This window comes from Molossus molossus, unplaced genomic scaffold (genome assembly GCF_014108415.1).
Source record: "Molossus molossus isolate mMolMol1 unplaced genomic scaffold, mMolMol1.p scaffold_m16_p_3, whole genome shotgun sequence".
Lineage (NCBI taxonomy): Eukaryota > Metazoa > Chordata > Mammalia > Chiroptera > Molossidae > Molossus > Molossus molossus.
In genome coordinates, this window is record NW_023425366.1 from 68158963 (window position 1) to 68178449 (window position 19487).

The window sequence follows — 19487 nt, forward strand, 5'->3', positions numbered from 1 at the left end:
GACTCCAGCTTAGAAAGGCCCTCTGTTGCCTTTCAAGGGCATCCCATCTTCATCATTCCCTGCAGGGTTATCTGAGGCTTCTCCTGGGTCTGCATCCCAGCTCAACTTCTGCCTTTGCCCATTCTTCACCTTCTCCCAAGAGCACTTTCTCATAAAGCCCTGGAAAGGAGATGTGATTTCAGGCCTCTGTGATTTCCAGATGACAGGCAGGAAATGTTGCCAAGCTGAAGAATAGGCTTGAAGATATTTTCAGGTGTTTTACTATCTGGAGGGACATAAAGGATGAGATAAAGCTTGAGGGCCAAACTATGGGTGTGGGTGTGTGATTCAAGTTCTTGTCTGATAACAGGGAAAATTTAAAACTACTTCCTCTGCTGTTTATTCTTTTTTTCTCTTCTGCCTCTGTCCCTCCATCCTCCCATCTCCATTCTTTCTTCCCCCCCACCCCACCCCCACCCCATCTGCCATCCATGCACAAGTACATGTGATCTAAGAGGCAAAGTGTCTTGGTCTGCTTGGGATGCTATAACAAAATACCATGGACTAGGGAGTTAAGGAATAGTAGGAATGTATTTCTCATAGTCCTGGAGGCTGGATGTCCAAGATCAGGGTGCCAGAGTGTTTGAGCGAGGGCCCTCTTCTGAGTTGATACTTCTTGTTTCCTCATGTGGCAGAAGGAAGCGCTCTTGGGCATTTTTAATAGGGCATTAAACTCTGCCCTCATGACCTAATTAACTCCCACAGGCCCTGACCTACTAATACCATCACGATGGGCATTAAGATTTCAACATATGAATTTGAGGTGGACACAAATATTCAGACCATAGCACATAGCAAGGCTGCTGTGGTCTCAAACAAAGTCTCCAGCTGGCCAGCCCTTCCTCTCTGTGCATAGAGCTCCACCACTGAAGCCATTCCTCTGCAGAACACTTCCTTCTACACTCAGAAGCATGACGCCCCACGATCCGTGCATGTTACAGGGGAAAGGGGGCTGACAGCTTTTGCAGATTTGCTCATTAGTCTTTGCCTGTCTGTAAGAATTCTTTCTTTCTTTTTTTTTTTTCTGGTTTACTCAGAAAAACATCACTGTGGAGTAAAGCAAACTTGACGGAGAGTCTCGAGATGGCAGATAGGACAAGTGCATTTCAGTAGAATAGGAGGACACTGGGATGTCAGTCAGAAGTTCCAGGTTTTCTAGGGGTAACTTTCCTTTCTGGGGTATGTGGTGGTGTAGAAAGAAACACCACCCAAAGTGAAGGTGACAGCCCAAAGTGGGTATCTCAGAGAAACACCATCTCCTTCTCAGTGTTACCCACTGGCTCTGTTACCAAAAACCTCTCAGCTGTCAGATCAAAAGGACACTCTTCATACATTATCCAAACCCAACCTTTGAGTGACATTTTATATTGCAAACCAGCCCTTCCTTTCAAAAGGCCCCCACCCTTGGCCTTTGGCACCCACTTCACTATTAGCTTCCTTCTGCCCCACTGAAGCTCTTTCCTGGGCTCCGCTGCCTTCTACTCTGGATACCATCCCATCTTTTTCTCACTTATATGTTTCCTGGTGAGAAGGGATAAATTCCTGAACAATTATGGGGATTATGAGGAAGAGAGAAAATGTGGAGATGACTTGGAGTGGGTTTCAACTCACTCAGGTCAAACATGGGGAAAAAAGCCACCCCTGAGCTCATCCACGCCTATGTCAGAATGGAAAGCCCCTCCTCAGGATCCTACAGCACTCTTGAAATACCTCTGCTAGTCCTTACCTCTGGTCACATGTTTGTGGATCTATTTGTTTGTCTTTCCTACTGGACTTTGAGGTCCTTGAGTGTAGGAGATCCCTGGTACCTCCACAGAGCCTGACGCATAGCAGGTATCCTGTTACTGAGTAAATAAAGGAATAAAATTCTTATAATATGTGCAAATAAAAATGTAACAAAAATTGCCATATATATTTAAAATGAGCTTCCTCAAGATGCCCAAAGGCTAGTGCTGGTATTTAAAGTTTCAAATTCCTCACTGACTACACGAGAAATTGAGCCCATCACTCTCATCTTCAATTTTAAAATGTTTCTTTACTCATTGTCATCAAATCAATGCACTGATTAGCCTGCATATGTTCTGTTTATATGAGGTCTAACTCTTAAGCAAAGCCTGAAGGCTAAGGTCATAATCTCTTACAGATTTGGTACCAACTATAGCATGAACAGTGTAGCTGCTTAATAAGTAAATCGATGAACTGATGGATTACTCCTGAACTTGGACCAGCAACTTCAGCCAGCTGGATGGGCACTTTTTAAATTTTCTGAACTGTCCCAACCCTTTCTTCTTCTGTCCACATCCCACCAGCCAGCCATCCCACTCAAGCCTCCTTTCTCTTCCTATAATCACCAAAACCCACAGAACCCCAATTCTCTCTACGCTTCCTTTCACAGTGATATTATCACTCCCTTTACAATTCCTTTCACAATGATGTACATGGAAGATGTTCAGGAAATATAAAACTAACTGGTTTAAATTCCATTTTAAATATTCCATTAGAAAACACCCCAAACTTTAATGGGAACTGTTGTTCTTCTAAAGTTAGAATAATGTTCTCAGGGATCTAAAACCTGAATCTAGGGTCTCTAGGCTCCTGAGTTAGAAAATGGTTGCAGTTCCTGGGCCCAAGGTGGGACTATCACCTCACCCCTATATTTTTAGTGTTTGCTTAAATTACTGTAGTTGTTTGGTCACAACCCTAAAAACATTTTTCAGGCTTATGACATGTCCCCCAACAATGCATGTAATTGATGCCATCAACCAATTTTTCTTGAAATGACTATCATAGACTCTATATCCAAGTCGTTTCATTTTCTATGTACTGTATATATTCCTTTTACATATAAATTCCAGCCGACTGCAGCCTGTTTGTGGAAAATACTACATACCTACACAGTATGTAGAACCTCTTAAGAGGAAATGCTTTTACATAATCCCTCCCTGCTCCCCCTGTTAAGAATGAGGGTAGGCAGTGTCTTGAGTAAAGGGGAAGTCAGAATCCTTAAAACTGAGAAAACGCAAGAATTCCATTCTGCCAAGATCCCTATAGCATGACAAATCTTTTCCTATAATCTAGTCTCTTTCTCTTCAACTGCCTGAAACCCAGCCCTGTAGAGCGTGCCAATGCCATCGCAGGGTAACAGGTTTTTCAGTCAGGTCTGATCACAAACCGGCAGCAACCGCAGGCTGACAGTCCCTGCAGATGAGCGTTTTCTAGTCAGCTTGTTACATTTCACTTCCACCCTCAAACCAGGAAGTGCCGTTTAAAACGAGCCACAGACAAAAGCAATCCAGCCTCAGAAAGTACACCCGCCAGGCTCCAAAGGCTATAAGGGATTTAAACTTGAGACTGCTCTTGGGTTTGGATTGGAACCTGCAGCTTCCTCCCCATAAAACATTGTTAAACTTGCCACATTGCACCCCCACCCCGAAAAAAAAAAAAAGTAAAATGGCATAAAGCATACACAGGCGCGCGCACACGCACATACACAAACACACAGATCAATTTGTTTTTGTGACCCGCTTTCTTAACCAGACGGTCCAGGCTGGGGCTAGATTTGAGTTGGTAAATCCTAGCTCAGCCAGGGCCGTCTGCAGAAAGTGTGTCTATTCCTCCAGATTCCTAGGGAGAAGAGTCCACGCCCGGGTCCCGCTCTCCTGTTGCACAACTGCACAAGTCTGGGCAAGTGGAAGGAGGAACCCCGCGACCTCCAGCCCCTCCTCTCTGTGACCCCAGGGAATTGAGCAGTGCTGGGGAAACGGGGAGGGTCACAGTGATGACTTGGGGCCGAGGGTGTTACGTTTCAGGCCCGGACCGCTACAGCCAGCAGCGGGCAGGAAGGGGAGGGCCCAGTGGGGCTCAGGGCAGCCCAAGCTCGGGCTCGGGACTGGGTCGGAAAAGCTGCCTCACGGGCGCGCCCGCCGGCCCCTCCCCGCCCCAGGCGGCCTCCCTTCCAGTCTTCGCTGCGCCGTCCGGGAGGCAGCGCTCGTCGCCGCCTCGCCATGTCCCAGTCGGGCCAGAAGCCCGCCGCCTCCCCGCGGCCCCGGCGAGCTGCAGCGGCCCGCCACACCCAGGAGGTGAGTGGCGCCCCAGCCCGGCCGCAGGGCCGTGCACCGGGAGGACCCCAGCCCAGAAGCCGCGGGCCGCCTCCTCTGGGCGTAGCCTGCCAGATGCCGCCCGGGACACCTTCCTGTTCCAGGGAAGGGTGACGGCTGGGCTCAGTGCCCGCGGTGGGCAGGGCAGGTGACTGGAGGTGGCCAGGGATTCCCGGGCCGGGGCCCAACGCCCTGGGCGTGGCGCGAGGCGGATGGGGGCGGGGGCGCGTCGGGAAAAGTTGGTTGGTGAGACTCGAGTGAAATGATATGGGGATGAAAGGGGATCAAAGTTCGTTCGGGATCCCCCCGCCCCAGACTGCGGGATCCTGCCTACCCCGTAGAGTCGGGGCTGCAGGGCGTGGCTGCCTGGAGAAAGAACACCTTCGCTAACCCGCCCCGAGGCAAATCGGGGGGCGGGGCCATCCCGTTTGGGGCGGGGCCCGTGTCAGGCCCAGCCCAGGTGTCCGCAGACCTGCAGCTACGGGACTTGCAGAGCACAGTGCCAGCCAAGTCCAGGGCAGGTGGTGTGAGAGCCCAGCGCCTTCAGCACCGCACCCCGAGTTCTCGCCCGGTCCTGCGCGGTGCTGCTCAGAGCAAACCGGTTATAACCATGGCATTCGCAAGCTGGTGGTACAAGACGGTAAATAGAAGCGAACGTTCCTGGGCAGGACCGGGAAGGGAATGTGTTCGCTTTGCCTTTCTGGGCGTGCGGACGAGGTGTTGTCCCGGGTTTGGAGGGGAAGGAGGGGGACCGGGTGCGATCTCCTTTCAGATCTCCAGGTTAGGCTCCCGGAGAGGCCGAGACTCACCCTGCAGTGGTATGTGGGAGCGCGCCCAGGCGTGTGAGTCTGTGTGAGCAAATGCACCAGGCTCAGCTCGCGCTCAGAAGTTGAATGAAACAAGAATTGTCGCTGGAGGCATTTCGCCCCAGGACCCGGATTCCTTGAGGAACTAGGACTCAGCTCTCAAGAGCTAATATCTAGTGTTTGTTTTTAACCTATGAGTAGAGCTTTAAACTTTTAGAGAAATATTGTTGGTCGTTCATTCTCCAACGCGGAGAAGAGGCAGCTGGGATGAAGGCAAGGAGAAAACCCAGAACTCCAAAGATCAGAAGCAGCTGAGTGAGATTAAGACCCTTGTGTTGCAGGCAGTGGGGAGTAGCTTTGCGCTGCACTTTATTACTTTGGGTGAGGGACAAAGATGTTCCATTTGTTTAGTGCTTTGAATGCCAGGCCAACCAATTAGGTGTGATATCCAGTCCTGCTGGCACTTGTACTGTGTAGGAACCAGGAGGCTTGCATGGTTTAACATTAGTTTGCTTTCAAAAAACAAAAACACAAAAGTTTCGTTAACCTACACAATGAAAATATTTTTATCCTATCAGTTATGGTGAGGATTTTTTAAAAATTAGTTATGTACACCAATCTCTACCAGCCTGTGGTATCAGGAAGAAAAAGAAAAAAGCAAGGATGTTGTAATCAGAACCTCTTTAGAAAGTAATCTTGTGTTGAAATTAGTAGACTGTCATTTATAGCCAATGACCATTTACTGAGCACCTGTGTGCCAGGCCAAGTGCTAGCCTCCAAGTACACTGTGGACAACAAGACAGAGTTCTTGTTCTCAAAGGGTGAGTCAAGCTTTTTGAACCCGTTTTCGTATCTATAAAAAGGGGATGAAAATAGTCACCACATTAAGTGACTCATTAGATTCATGAAAGTATCATATGTATATACTTTTAACATTGGGAATTCCAGTTTTCCTTGAGATATTTTTTCATGTATGTTTCCTATTATGTATTCTGGGCTTCTAAAATGTAGCATCTTATTGGTGTGCTGAAAGCAAAAGTTTGCTTTGAGTCATTATTATCCTGAGGTTCTTATCAAAATGCACCACATGAAGTCTGCAAATATGGATGCCAGTGGTTCAGAGCTGATATCAGAATCCTTCCAAATTCGTGATTCGCTAAAGGAAATTATGGGGGAACAATTGGATGAAAGTATCTATGCTTTTAAATCTTACTCTTAGGAGTAGTGTAGACATTTAGTAGACATTTTTGCTAAAACCTCTCTTAGAATTCAATTTTGGAACTATAGTATTATAGAAATTGTTTTCTAGTAGGAGCATCCTAAAATCAGCAATATGCCTGTGGCTAATTTTGACTTTTCCTAAACCAGTGCTGTCCAGTAGAAATATAGTGAGTCACATAGATAATTTTAAATTTTCTAGCAGCCACATAAACAAAAACAAAATGAGACAGATAAAGCTAATTATATATTTTATTTAACCCACTATATCTCAAGCATTATTTCAATATGTGTAATCAATGTACAAATCATTTATTTTATATCTTCTTTTTCATATCAATTCTTCAAAATCCAGTTCACATTTGCCACGATTCAAGTGCTCAACAGCCATGAGTGACTAATGGCTACTAAATATTTGGACTGTACAGCTTAGTTTTCTAACCAGTTTTGTATAGTGGTTGTGAGGGGTTGATCACAGACCATTTTGAGAATACAGTGCAAGTTAAATACAGTGCAAGGACCATTTTTCCACAACAGAGTACAATACACACACACCAATAAATCCCCTAAAGGTCCATGGAGCCAATTTATAACATATACATACATGATATATTTGCATATACATATATTTATATATAACAGCATGTTTGTGGTAAATCTTATAACTAAAATATATTTAGTGGGATCTTTTAAATACTGAAAAAACATTGTGAATGACCTAACTTTAAAAATTTAGGCAGCATAAAATAAAATCGTTAAAATATATACCTGTGATGTGTTTGTTTAAGGGAATGCCACATGTAAAGCCAGTCAATGAAACATTACAATGTATGTTTCCACATTGGATAACATCAATATCATTGATCTTCTGAAGAATTATGTACAAAGTTAGAGTTGAGGAACATCTGATGAGCATCATTAATGATGAAGAGTAAATTTGGTTTACATCAGTAATCACATTCCAGAGTCCTAAGTTGACTTGATTAGGTCATATTAATTAAAGGCGTTTCTTAGCATAATTAGACCTGTGGGCCCAATGGCAACATGATCAAGGAACCCAGTCATTTGGGAGGCCGGTCATCACAGCCAGCCTGGGAAGAGTATCTGTTACAAGCCTTCCATGGCTGGACAGACCACTTGGCTGCAGAGATGTTTAGGAGTAGGAATGCAAATTATAGTGTCTGCAAAAAGGGCACAGGCTTTAAGGCGTTGAGAGAATGGAGGTCAGACTCTTTAGTCTTTAGGTTGGCAATTTCTGAGTTACTTTGCTTCCCATTGCAGATAAGACTTTTAAACTAAGAGTGACATTTGATGATAGTGTTCTTTAATCAGTTTTGACACTTTCCCAGAAAGTTAATTATATTCTACAAGTGTTTTTTAAAGAATGATATAGTTTGCTGGGAGTAGAAACAGTGGGTGGTCATTTGAGATTCTGAGATGAATGGGTGGATAAATTAGTTCTAATGAGGTTGTATCAGTAGACCATTTTTTAGCAGGCCGTTTTAGCCTATTTTTAGCAGGCCATTTTTAGCCTATTTTTTTCCTTGAGTTTTTATTATTATTATTATTATTGTGGTAAAATACACATAGCATAGAATTTACCACCTTCACCATGTTTAAGCATGAAGTTCAGTGGAATTAAGTACATTCATATTCTTATGAAACCTTCACCACCATCTATCTCCCGAACTCTTTATCTTGAAAAATTGAAACTCTATACCCATTAAACAACACATCCCCATTTGTTTTACACACATACAAATATATAACAGTCACGTATCTGTGTTCTTTACCATTTTCTTTTTTTACTCTATTGTAAGAACATTTAACATGAGCTCTACCCTCTTAACAAATGTTTAAGTGTACAGTATTTATTGTTGACCACAGTTCAAGATTATACAGCAGATCACTAGAGCTCATTCATCTTGCTTAACTGAAACTTTATGCCTTTTGGTGATTGACTTCCCATTTCTCTCTTTGCCCGGTCCTTGGCAACCACCATTCTACTTTCTGTTTTTATGATTTTGACTACTCTACAAATCTCATACAAGTGGAGTCATGCAATATTTGTCTTTTTGTGGCTGGCTTATTTCCCTTAGCATAATGTTCTCAAGATTCATCCATTGTAGCATGTCAGAAATTTTTTCTTTTTTATGCTGAATAGTAATTCCTTTGTGTACATGTGTATGACATTTTGTTTATCCATTCATCTGAGAATGGACACTTAGGTTGCTTCCATTTTAGCTATTTTTTGAGGATGACCTTACTGTTTCCCAAAGTGGTTGTACCATTTTACATTCCCACCACCGGTACACAGAGGTTTCAACTTCTTCACATGCTCACCAATACTTGGCTCACTGACCTCTGACTTTTAAGGTTTGCAATCTTATTTAATATGCCTTGTATGTGACAGTCATTTTTTCTTGCTGCTTTCAAGATTCTTTCTTTGTCTTTCAAAGTTTGATTATAATATGGACTTATTTGATTTTATCCTACTTGAAGTTTGTTGAGCTTCTTGTTTATATTCATATCTTCCATCAAATATGGGAAGTTTTAGGTCATTATTTCTTTTTTTTTTAAGTAAGATGATTTATTTATTTACTGATTTTTTTTATCCTCACCCGAGGACATTTTTCCATTTTTTTGTTCAGATAGAGTGGGAAGGAGAGAGAGAGAGAGAAACATCAATGCGAAAGGGACACATTGAGTGGCTGCCTTCCACGGGACCCAGCCAGGGCCGGGGACAAACTGCAACTGAGGTACGTGCCCTTAGCAGGAACCAAACCCCGGGCCTCTCTGGACTGCAGGCCCACGCTCTAACCGCTGAGCCAAACCAGCCAGGGCTAGGCCATTATTTCTTTAAATAATCCACTGTCTTTTGCTTTCCTTCTCCTTCTGGAACTCCCACAGAGGTCCTTTAGGCTCTGTTCACTTTTCTTTAATCATTTTTCTTTCTGCACATCAAACTCAATAATTTCAATTGTCCTATCTTCAGGCTGTTATTATATTTCTTCTGCCTGCTCAAATCTGCCTTTGAAAATCTCTCTAGTGAATTTTTCATCTTAGTTATTGTATTTCTCTGCTCTAGGATTTATTTTTGCTTTCATTTTTGTGTGTTTTTACTTTATTTTTTCCATCACCATTTATCCCCTCTGTGCCCTCTTCCAGCTCCACCGACTCTTCTCCACCCCCTGCATCACCACACCGCTATCCATGACCATGAGTTCTCTCTCTTTCTTTTTTGCTCATTCTTTTTGCTTTCTTTTAAAGTTACCTTTTTGCTGATATAGCATTTTTAAAAATACCGATTTCTTGACTTTCTCTACTCACTGATTTTTTAAAAAATAAATAAACTGTACCTCTCATACTAGCATTCTCCATGAGTTTAGGGTTTTCAGTATTAAAACCAAGCAAAATGACTAGGATATTGCCTTTGGGTGATTTAGGAAATATATACTCTTGCGATAAGAGAACTCCAAATTTTTATCACAGAAGAGAGAATAATATAATGAATTCCTCATGTACCCATTATCAACATTGTAACATTATGCCAATTTTACTTTATCCCAGCCCCACCAACACACACCACACACACCCACACCCACACACACCCTTCCAAAGTATTTTAAAGTGTGGAAATTCCACATTTAAGTGTCATCCCTGCAACCAACTCAGGGTAGGTTGTTTGGAAAATGAATTCTCTATTCCCTGTGTATTTTATTTCCTTAGATATAATATGGAAATGTGAGAGTAATATAATACATAGTCATGATAGACAAAGTAATAAGCATAAACTTATCAGATGAACCTAGTTCTCTTGTACTTATAAAAAGTAAAAACCCAAATCTCTGGTCTAATATTTGCAACCTTAAACTTTGCTTACATCGCATATTAATTTTACTGTCTCATGATTCACCACAATCTGATTGGTGCCAGAGAAAAGGAAGGGAGGGGAATAACTTTTATTATATTCTTAAAATGAACCAGGCAATGGGCCAGGCTCCTCATTAACATAAAAATATGACAGCCCCTGGGGGTTGGTACTATTAGCTCCATTTTACAAGGAAAACAAAACAAACAAAACACTGAAAGGTTAAATTATTTGCCCAAGGTCACATAGGCTTTCAGATCTCTGCTCTTTCTGGCCTACTAGAGTTTGCCAGGGAATGGAAGGCAGGGAATTACTTATCCAGGTTGTAGAAGAGGCTGGGAAGCCAGTCAACTGGTGGTGAGGCAACCCAGAGATTAGAAACTGCGGGAAGCTGCAACCATTCCTAGGCTGGAAAGACAGAGGGAAGAGCTGGATCACCCTGCAGAAGCTGGAACCACCATTGGCTTGTCCTTCAGGAGACCCTCCTGCAGAGGCTCCCAGAGGCAGAGAGGAGGGGAAAATTCCACCTGCCCACCACCTCCATTCTCCTGCAGGTGACTCCCACAGGCCAAACCCAGCCTGAGACTGTCCATCCAGGGAGCCAGCAAACATCCTTGCTACACCAATAGGGCAGGCACAGGGCAAGGAGCCCTTCTGATGTGACCAGCCCAGGTCTGCACTAGGGAGACTGTGTTAAAGCAAAACAGCTTTGCATCTTGGTCACGCTTATTTGCTGAGCAATTCTGTTTTAGCAAACAAAATGCATACAAGAATAGATGTTAAGGGATTTGGCATCAAATTGCACATTGTCTTAGTTTTCCATGCTATCTTTTCAGCTTTCTGTCTTTTCATCTAGTTTACTGGCCTGAAAAGAGCAAAAGTGCTTCACAGGGAACGTGTAGAGACTTGTGGAAATGTAGTCCTTCAATCAAGATTTATTTGTCCCACTCCTACCACAAGACCAGGAGAAAAAAGAATATCATTTACCTTGTGGTTAGGAAGTCAAAATATACATTTATGAAGTAACCAGTAAGCAGGAGAGTCTGCAATAAAGTGCTAATTTGTTTGCTTTACTAAGAAAGTAGCGATGTATGTGCTGATACGAAGATTCGAAGATTCGGTGTGCTGTGCCCAGGGCACGGCTCAGAATTAGTCAGGAAGTACTGGTGTGAGCACAGATCCTGTGAAGGTCCCTTCTTCGGGCAATCAGAGCTCACCCAGGAGGCCCAGCGCTGCCCGAACCTGCCTGACCTGGACAAACCCCCCCTGGAGGCTGACTCAGGGGGGTGATTTGACTAGCACAAAGCCCCACTTCCAGTCATGGTACCACAAATCTCCCTGAAAAACCAGTGTTTCCTATCCTAGGTGCGTGTTAGGATCAGCTGGGGAATTTTAGAAAAAGACATCCGTGCCCAGGCCCCACCCTGGACAAACTAGCTGCAATCCTGGTCTCTGGTGTGTTTCCACCCGTGCCCAGGTACCTGTGGCCCTCACTGAGGTATAGGACCTCCTGCTGAGCGAAGGCTTTCCGATCCTAGGAGGCCCCGAAACCACCTTTCTCAGCAGGTGCAGTGGCGGTGCCGGGAGAGGGGGGCTCTGTGCACTGGTAAAGTCCAGACGGCACCGAGACAACGTTTTATTGCTTCATAATTTTGGTACAGTTGTCGCTGGACGTGCATATTGATCCCTATGGCCTTGTCTCTGAGTGAAGAAGGAAAATCTTTGAGTTATTTTCAAATAATCTGTATTTAAAAAAGAAAATTTTTGGTATTGGGAAGGGGTTAGAATTCACAAACTGTAAATTCACTCATTAAAACATACAATTTAATATTTTTTAATATATTTGCAGGGTGGTGCAAACATCACTTCAGTTTAATTTTAGAATGTTTTTGTCACCCCCTAAAAGAAACTCTGTATCTTTTTTTCTTTTTTTTTTTTTCTTTTTTTAAATAAAGCAAAGGCATTTCAGAAGCTCAGTAGTGTTAGGTACTCTTTCACAGCTGGCTTTCAAAGCTCATGTGTTTCTGCCTTCTTTCTTCTTTTACATGTGTAGACATTTGTTTGATTTTGTTTTATTCTGTGCATGGTAAACCCTTGTCTGTGCATGTATCTGAGTGCATCTGGGTAACAATAAGAGGGGGTCCGAGGGCTGGAGACTCCTTAGCTGGGGGAGAGCACAGGCCCCAGGCCTTATTGCTCCTGCCTCTTGTTGATTTCCTGACAGGTGCAGGGTTTGCTAGGGTAGAAGATTTTAGCATATAAATGCTGTGTCCTAGTGTGAGGACAAAGACAGCTGTACTTGCCAAATGTGTGGTGATGTCAGGGACTAGAAATAGTTTGGAAGATTATTCCAAAGAAAGGAAAGCCCTTTACCTGATTTGTTTCCCAGCCTCTGAACTGTGCATGTCTCTATCCATCATTTTGGCTCCCGGGCTTCTGTGGACTTATCTTCCCAGTGAAACTGTCCCTGCTCTAGGGCCAGCCTCCTGCTCTTCCTGTCTTTGGCCTTGTCTCCCACCTGCTACTGCAGGATGAAATTGATAAGTACTGTGGGTCATTAATTTTAAAAAACCAGTTTTAGACTAGAAAGGTTTTGTTTTACTTCTGTTTTTTGTTTGTTTGTTTGTTTGTTTGTGATTGTTTTCATTTAGAGCATTGGATTGAGACTTTCTTGATGTGAATATCAAGATCTCAGCTAGCGTTTCACTAGATCCGGCATAGCCAAGTCTCTGGCCATAAACTATAATCCTGATGTGTGGTGTGACCAGGGAAAACCTCACCTTTCAGATCCTCTATTCTTTATACACAGGATGAGGTGACAGTGTGTACCCCTACAGTTGTCGTGGGGAGTAAAGGTGACCACACAAAGATGCCTAGTACCTTTTTAGCACAGAATAGATGCTTAGAACATATTAGTTTCTTTTTCCTCGTATAGAAAAGTCCTCAGATTTATTAGGTTAGTGGTTCAGTTCTCTTTTCCGACCTATCCTCTCCCTCCCTTCTCATGCTTCTCACCTCTCCCCACCTCACCAGCCTCGCACAGTAATAGTAGACAGAGTTTTCTCTCTTTGTTCTTAGAAAGTCTTACTGCAGGTTCCTGAGCTGGATCAAGTTGGACATATATCCTTCCCAGATATTTCTTATCATCATCTCAATTACATTGAAATTGCTCAGTTGTTCCAAGAAATAAAACATCAGGTACTTGGAACCGCTCTCAGTGAAAAATGTAACTGATTTTATATCATTAATAGGGTGCTGAGTACTGAATGAGCCCCATGAAATGGTCTGGACAATGGTTCATTCATAAAGTTGTTATTTCCTGGAAATGGAATGGCATTAGTAATTCTTGTTAATTCTCTTAGAGTGACGACGGTATTGGAGTTATATAGGAAAAAGTCTTCAATTTAAGGAGATGTTTGGCGAAATATTTAGGAGTAAAGTTTCAGGATATTTTCAATTTACTTTCAAATGCAGGTACATATACAAACATAGATAAATAGATTTTTCTGTCTGTAATATATGAAAGTAGTGTAAAATATGGCAACAATGTTAATAGTTGTTGAATCTAAGTGGTGGGAATATCGGCATTCAATGTATTATTCTTTCAATGTTTTATATGTTAGGAAAATATTATAATAAAAAGCCAGGTTAAAAAAAATAAAAAATGAAAAAATACAATACATATAGTTCCTAAAAATTTTTGCCACTTGTTTATATGATTTTTATTTATGTCATTATAATTTTGAGTATTATCAAAAATTGCTTCCTATTGAGAGCAAATATTTCTTTTGAAATGACAAAATGCCAGTTCTTAAAATACATAATTTTTATAAGTTGTCATTGTAACTCAACATTTTAAAAAATACTTTGTTATATACATCCCTTTCAAACTATTGTTTAGAGCCAACATAATTTTGAGGGATTTGAGTAGTTCAGTGGAAACAAGGAACTGATCCTGTTGGTTAATCAGGAGGACTGCAACTTTGAAACACCATCAGGAAAAAACTTTTTTAAAAATGTAAAGAAAAATATTTGTATAACAATATTTTAGAGAGAAAAGACTGTGCATTTATTGTAAGGTAATAAATCATAATATATGTTTGGCACATGAGCAGAAAGCAGAGTGAGACCTTGGGGAGAACATGGACCATTGCACCAGACATGAGCACACTGTCTCTTTAAGTTTTCTTATTTATAAAATGGATTAATAATACCTCCTGGCAAGTAAATGAGGCACTCTAAGCAGTGCACTCAGTAAAACAGTGGATACTGCTGTGTTATTACCTATAACTAATCTGACAAAGGTATGGAGTTAGAGATAAGAAATGAATGTAATATCATGGTTCTGAATGACCAGATCTGGAAGGAGACCGCGTGGGTACATCTCTACCACTGTGGATCTGGCCCTCTCAAATTCTGTCTCCCAATGTTGAATAATTCTTCCCCCTGTTCTGGCCTTTAAGAACCTTTTGCTCACCAATTATTCTGAAACTGATTAATTCCCACCTTGCTCTGATATATAGGTGGGCTTTTAAATGGCTTTTTTTTTTAGTTTTCAAGATTCATTAACTACTCAGTACTGCTGCACTCAACTGTGGACAAACAAACCCCTGATAGGACTGTAGGCAAGACAAACCCTGCAGAGGGCTTCGTTCCCCACACTAAGTGCCGCAGATGCCTGCTTTTCTGTGGAGCCCACTCACCCATTCATGAGTCTTTCCTTCTGGGAAGAACTTTCCATTCATGTAAGTGATTTCTTTCTAGTCTTTCATACAAAGAGACTATTGAAAAATTTCAGCCACGTGTCTGGATTTTCTTGGCCTTTTTTTTTTCTAAAATATCTGTTGATATGACTAAAGGGAATATTATTCCATTTAGCATGATATAGTGACAAATGCCAGGTTTTAAGTTCAAAATGCTTGCTTTGTAAACTTTCCCCATTTGCTAGATGTATGTCCTTATGAAAAACACACCAAGTGACTCTTATTCTTAGCTTTTTATCCACAAAATCACATGGGTCTCTTTTATTGTCAAATAAGAATGTATATGAAAGTACCTTGTAAATAATAAAGAGTGATATAAATTATTATTACTATTATTGTCACTCTTCACTCTTCTTAATTTGCATAATTTCAATTGCCTACATATCCAGGTTATGATTCTGCTCAGAAAATGTAAGGGAATTTTATATTTTGGTTTAATTAAAGGTGATTGGGATTGAACCCAATGATGAGCTTTTAAAAAATATATATTTAGCTCCACCGGTGGCTCAGTGGATTGAGGAACATCCCATGGACCAAGAGGTCCCAGTTCAATTCCTGGTCAGGGCACATGCCCAGGTTATGGGCTTGATGGGGGCATGCAGGAGGCGGCCAATCAATATTTCTCTCTCACATTGATGCTTCTATCTCTCTCTCCTTTGACAAACCTCAGAGGAGAGGGGCATGGAGGAGGGATGAGATAAACCAAGGAACTTATATGCATGTGTGAGTAACCAATGGACATAAACAACAATGCTTGGCGGTGGGGGGTGGGGTGGGGATAGGGAGGAGGGTATCTACAGGGAAAAAGGAGAAACATCTGTAACAAAAATTTAATAAAAAAATTCAAATATATATATATATATATATATATATATATATATATACTTAGACTTCCTATTCTCACTTTTTTGCACATCTCACAAATGTGCAAAAAACAAATAATTATCTGTACCTTCTTTTCAGGAACATAAAATTATTTTTCATTTTTCAAAAAAAAAAAATCAATAACCTTTATGACTTATTTTACCTTAGCATCAAAACAAATGATGGTGTAAGCTACTCGAAGCTTTTATATACCACATACAAATACTTGCTTTCATCTCATGTCCTGGTGAGAAAAATAGCTCTGTTTCTGGACATATTGAACTTCTAAAGCCATAGTAATTGGAAGTTGCAGGTGTGGTCGTTCCACTTCAGGGTCTATCTGTCTGCATTGCTGAAAACTTAGAAGAATGGAAGGGAATTCCCAAGAGCCATCCAACGAGATGGTTGACTTGGAAGGTCTGGTCCTCCCTCTTGTCCATATGCTGAACTGAGGCTTAAGTATGGCTTTACCCTCAACATGGTCCTCAGACATCTCATCTCCATGAGGAACCAGACGTCTCCCACGCTGGCAATTTGGGCTTTAAAATTCCATGAGGCGTTTTGTAGGAGATGAGATGCCACCTCAGCAACACTATCAGATCTGTGTCTGGTTAATTACAGGCTGACTTTCTACACCCCAAATGCATGTCTGTACTTCCCCTTGATTTTTGAAAGCCACCTACATCGGTGGGTGTAGAATTATCAACATTCTCAGGAGGAAGATTAAAGGGGTCCTTGTTCTGAACAGTCTATATATTTAGCCCTTTGGGATTAAAGTCACAATTATATTGCTTGTATCACCTCCCTCTATTAAACATTATCTCTTTTTTTTTTTTTTTTTTTTTTTTTATAGCATGCCAATGAAAAAGACAGTAGATCACCTTCCAGGTCAGGAGAAAAGAAAGAAGCAGATGAGGTAATTTCCACAATACCGGGTTTTCATTTTCTCTTGCTTTTACATTGTGAATTCTGTCTTGAAACAAATGAGGTAGTAAAGCGTTCTTACTGGACTCTTGGCAAATTTAGTTTTAACTAAATTTGATTCAAGAATACAAGCGGAAATCATAAAATGCTCCTGGAAAAAGTACCTTTAGAAAAAGAACTCCGTTATTTAGGGCATTTTCCCCAGAGAAATTGCTGAATCTTAACTGTTGTATTGTGAACATGGCACACTGAGAAGGGGAGACCAGTGCTGCAGTAGAAAAGGGAATCTTTTTATTCTATTTTTTTATTATAGTTTATACTCCATAGTATTTGGTATTAGTTTCAGGTGTACAGCATAGTGGTTAGACAATTATATACTTTACAAAGTGATCCCCCGATATTTCAAGTGCCCACCTTGGCTCCATACATAATTAATGCCATATTACTGACTACAGTTCCTAAGCTGTGCTTTACATCTCATCACTGTTTTGTAACTGCCCATCTGTGCTTCTCAGTCCCTTCTCCCTTTTCACCCAGCCCCCAGCTCCTCTCCCCTCTACAGCTATCAGTCTGCTCTGTATCTGAGTCTATTTCTATTTTGTTTGTTTGTTTATATTGCTCTTTAGATTCCACGTGAGGAAATCTTTTTTTGTTGTTAGAGTGCAAGAAGGACAGCGATGGCCTAGATTAACCAGCCATTCAAGTTCCCAAACAAAAGGAAGAGAGAGAGAACGATTTTTATTTGCAGTGATTCTGTGGAAATACCAGTAAAACCAAATCTCGCTACATTGACTGGGGTTTTCTGGGAGCCTGTGAATTTCTCCTCTCACTGAATGACGCCCCATTGTGTGCACCGCCAGCACCGCTGCTTCTTCACCGGAGGGTCATGTGAAAGTGCTGTCCTTCAAAGGGCACTGGACTTGCCTCTCTTGTGCTGCTTTTTACCTTTTAAATCTCAAGAGATATGCTCATCTTTATTCAATAGAGATTGTGCCATTTCCAACTTGCAAAACAGTCAGGTCCCAAAAGGGACGTGGAAAGGAAGAAAACATAAAGTGATTTTATTTTTCTCTCTATTTTATCAACCTGTTTACAGAGAGTTATCTCTTCATTCTGCTCACTTTCTGCAGTTTTGAAATAGTCAATATATTTCAGTATATGCAATATGTAAGGAGGACATAATGGCTAGAACCAGCCGGGACCTCTGCGCTAAAGTCACTCCTCTGCTTTTCTACCACTGTTTCCATTACCAGTACCCATGAGAATATAATTTAGATTATTTCTTACCAAGAAAATTTGTAGTGAATTTTTTGTAACCATAGAAAAATGTTTGCCCTGGCCGGTTTGGCTCAGCAATTGGAGCGTCGGCCTACAGTACAGAGAAAAGCAAATTTTTTTTGAAAGAGTAAAAGTACACTTTTATTGAGATGTTATCATCTTTGTAGGTTAAATTGTTAAAAAATAAATTTTCGTATGATAAAAACACATTTTTTTCCTTTCTACAAGCGTGAAAATCTATATAATATTTTTCAGTTCCCTTATCAACCTTACTCTTGAAATATATTCCCAGAAAAGTTTTCCATCAAATAATTTTTAAAATTGATTTGAGAGAGGAAAGAAGAGAGAATGAGAGAGAGAGAGAGACATAGCTGTGAGCGAGATACATCCATTGGTTGCCCCTCGTATGTGCCCTGACCAGGGAATAAACCACAACCTAGGTATGTGCCTGACCGTAAATCAGACCTGCGACCTTCTGGTGCATAAGACGATGCTCCAACCAAATGAGCCACGTTGGCCAGGGTTATCAAATAATTTTCTGTTTGAAAACTATAGTGTTTCTTTATTTTCCACATCAGGAAATAATATTTTTAGATGTTATTTTTTTATTAATAGTAATCAAGATTAAACTATTTGCACAAAAAAGGAAATCTTTTTGAATATAGTCAAGAGGTTGGTAATCTAGTTCTTATAGGCTCATTCTCACCAATCATATTACTATTATGTGAAAGCTTAAGTATCACTTGTGAAGTGTGCATGCATTGTTGGTTTACACAACAGTGTTAGGACTTCTTTTTCATAATATCTGGACTATTATTTCCGTTCTTATAAAGGGCTCAGTAGAACTGATAAGGAGCCCCGTTACAAATGCCGCCAGGGGAGATTGCTGTATCAGTGGAGGTAGACTGTATTTTCAGCGTGAAACCAAAAGGCTGAATGAACTTCTACCTCAAGGAAAGGAAGAAGGAATTTTTCTTCTCTGTATCAGCAATTCAGGCAATTCCGACGTTGCCTCATAACACTTGAGAAATTCATATTTACGGCTCCTGCCCTTGTGCTAGAGCCTGCACATGGGTCTGCTCTGCTCGTCCCAGCCAGCAGGAGCGAAGAGGGTGGAGGCTGTCCCCTGCTCCCATGGTGCTAAGCACATAGAGATTCATATAGTCTGAGGCTGAAGTTCGTTTACTATCTCACCAAGTTCTGCCTATGTGTATTTAACAGGGTGGGCAGACCTGTGGGTGGGATGAATTGGTAGTCAAGGTATGTTTCCAATGTGATCTGTCTCTAATTCTTTATGTTATGTATAAATAAGTCATCGAGGAGATACTGTGGGCCTGGAGATGGTTCGAGGAAATCATCCTGTATTAGGCATTATTTCAGCCTTTGTGTTCACAGTTATGAAACCATGTACAGTCTGGGATTTTTATCTGCCCTGCCTACCACTGTGGTTGCTTACCTGCCTCTCTCCTTCTCAAGGTTACCAGAGAAAGCTTTCCCGAAACTGATTCTTTCTCCCAAATATTTTTCATACTCACTGCTCTGTTGAACAAGAGGTAAGATTAGGAAGTTTTGTTTGGGCTTTGGTAGTCCATTTTCAAACTAGCATTTACCTCCAAAGGTTAAATAA

General features: G+C 41.4%; 1 protein-coding gene across 3 annotated transcripts in view; it reads left to right on the forward strand.

Annotated features, from left to right (window-relative positions):
• The first annotated feature begins 4028 nt into the window (after nt 1–4028).
• The window catches only part of CAST (calpastatin), a 118177-nt gene continuing 102718 nt past the window's right edge, over nt 4029–19487 (forward strand). Inside the window, exons 1-2 of one of the 3 annotated variants that reach the window (XM_036279854.1) lie at nt 4029–4118; nt 16512–16574. In XM_036279854.1, the coding sequence (XP_036135747.1) occupies nt 4044–4118; nt 16512–16574 (138 nt within the window). In that variant the 5' untranslated portion in view covers nt 4029–4043. Of the gene's footprint in view, nt 4119–4375; nt 4777–16511; nt 16575–19487 lie in introns of those variants that run through there. The other 2 variants (XM_036279853.1, XM_036279855.1) reach the window with 2 other exon arrangements.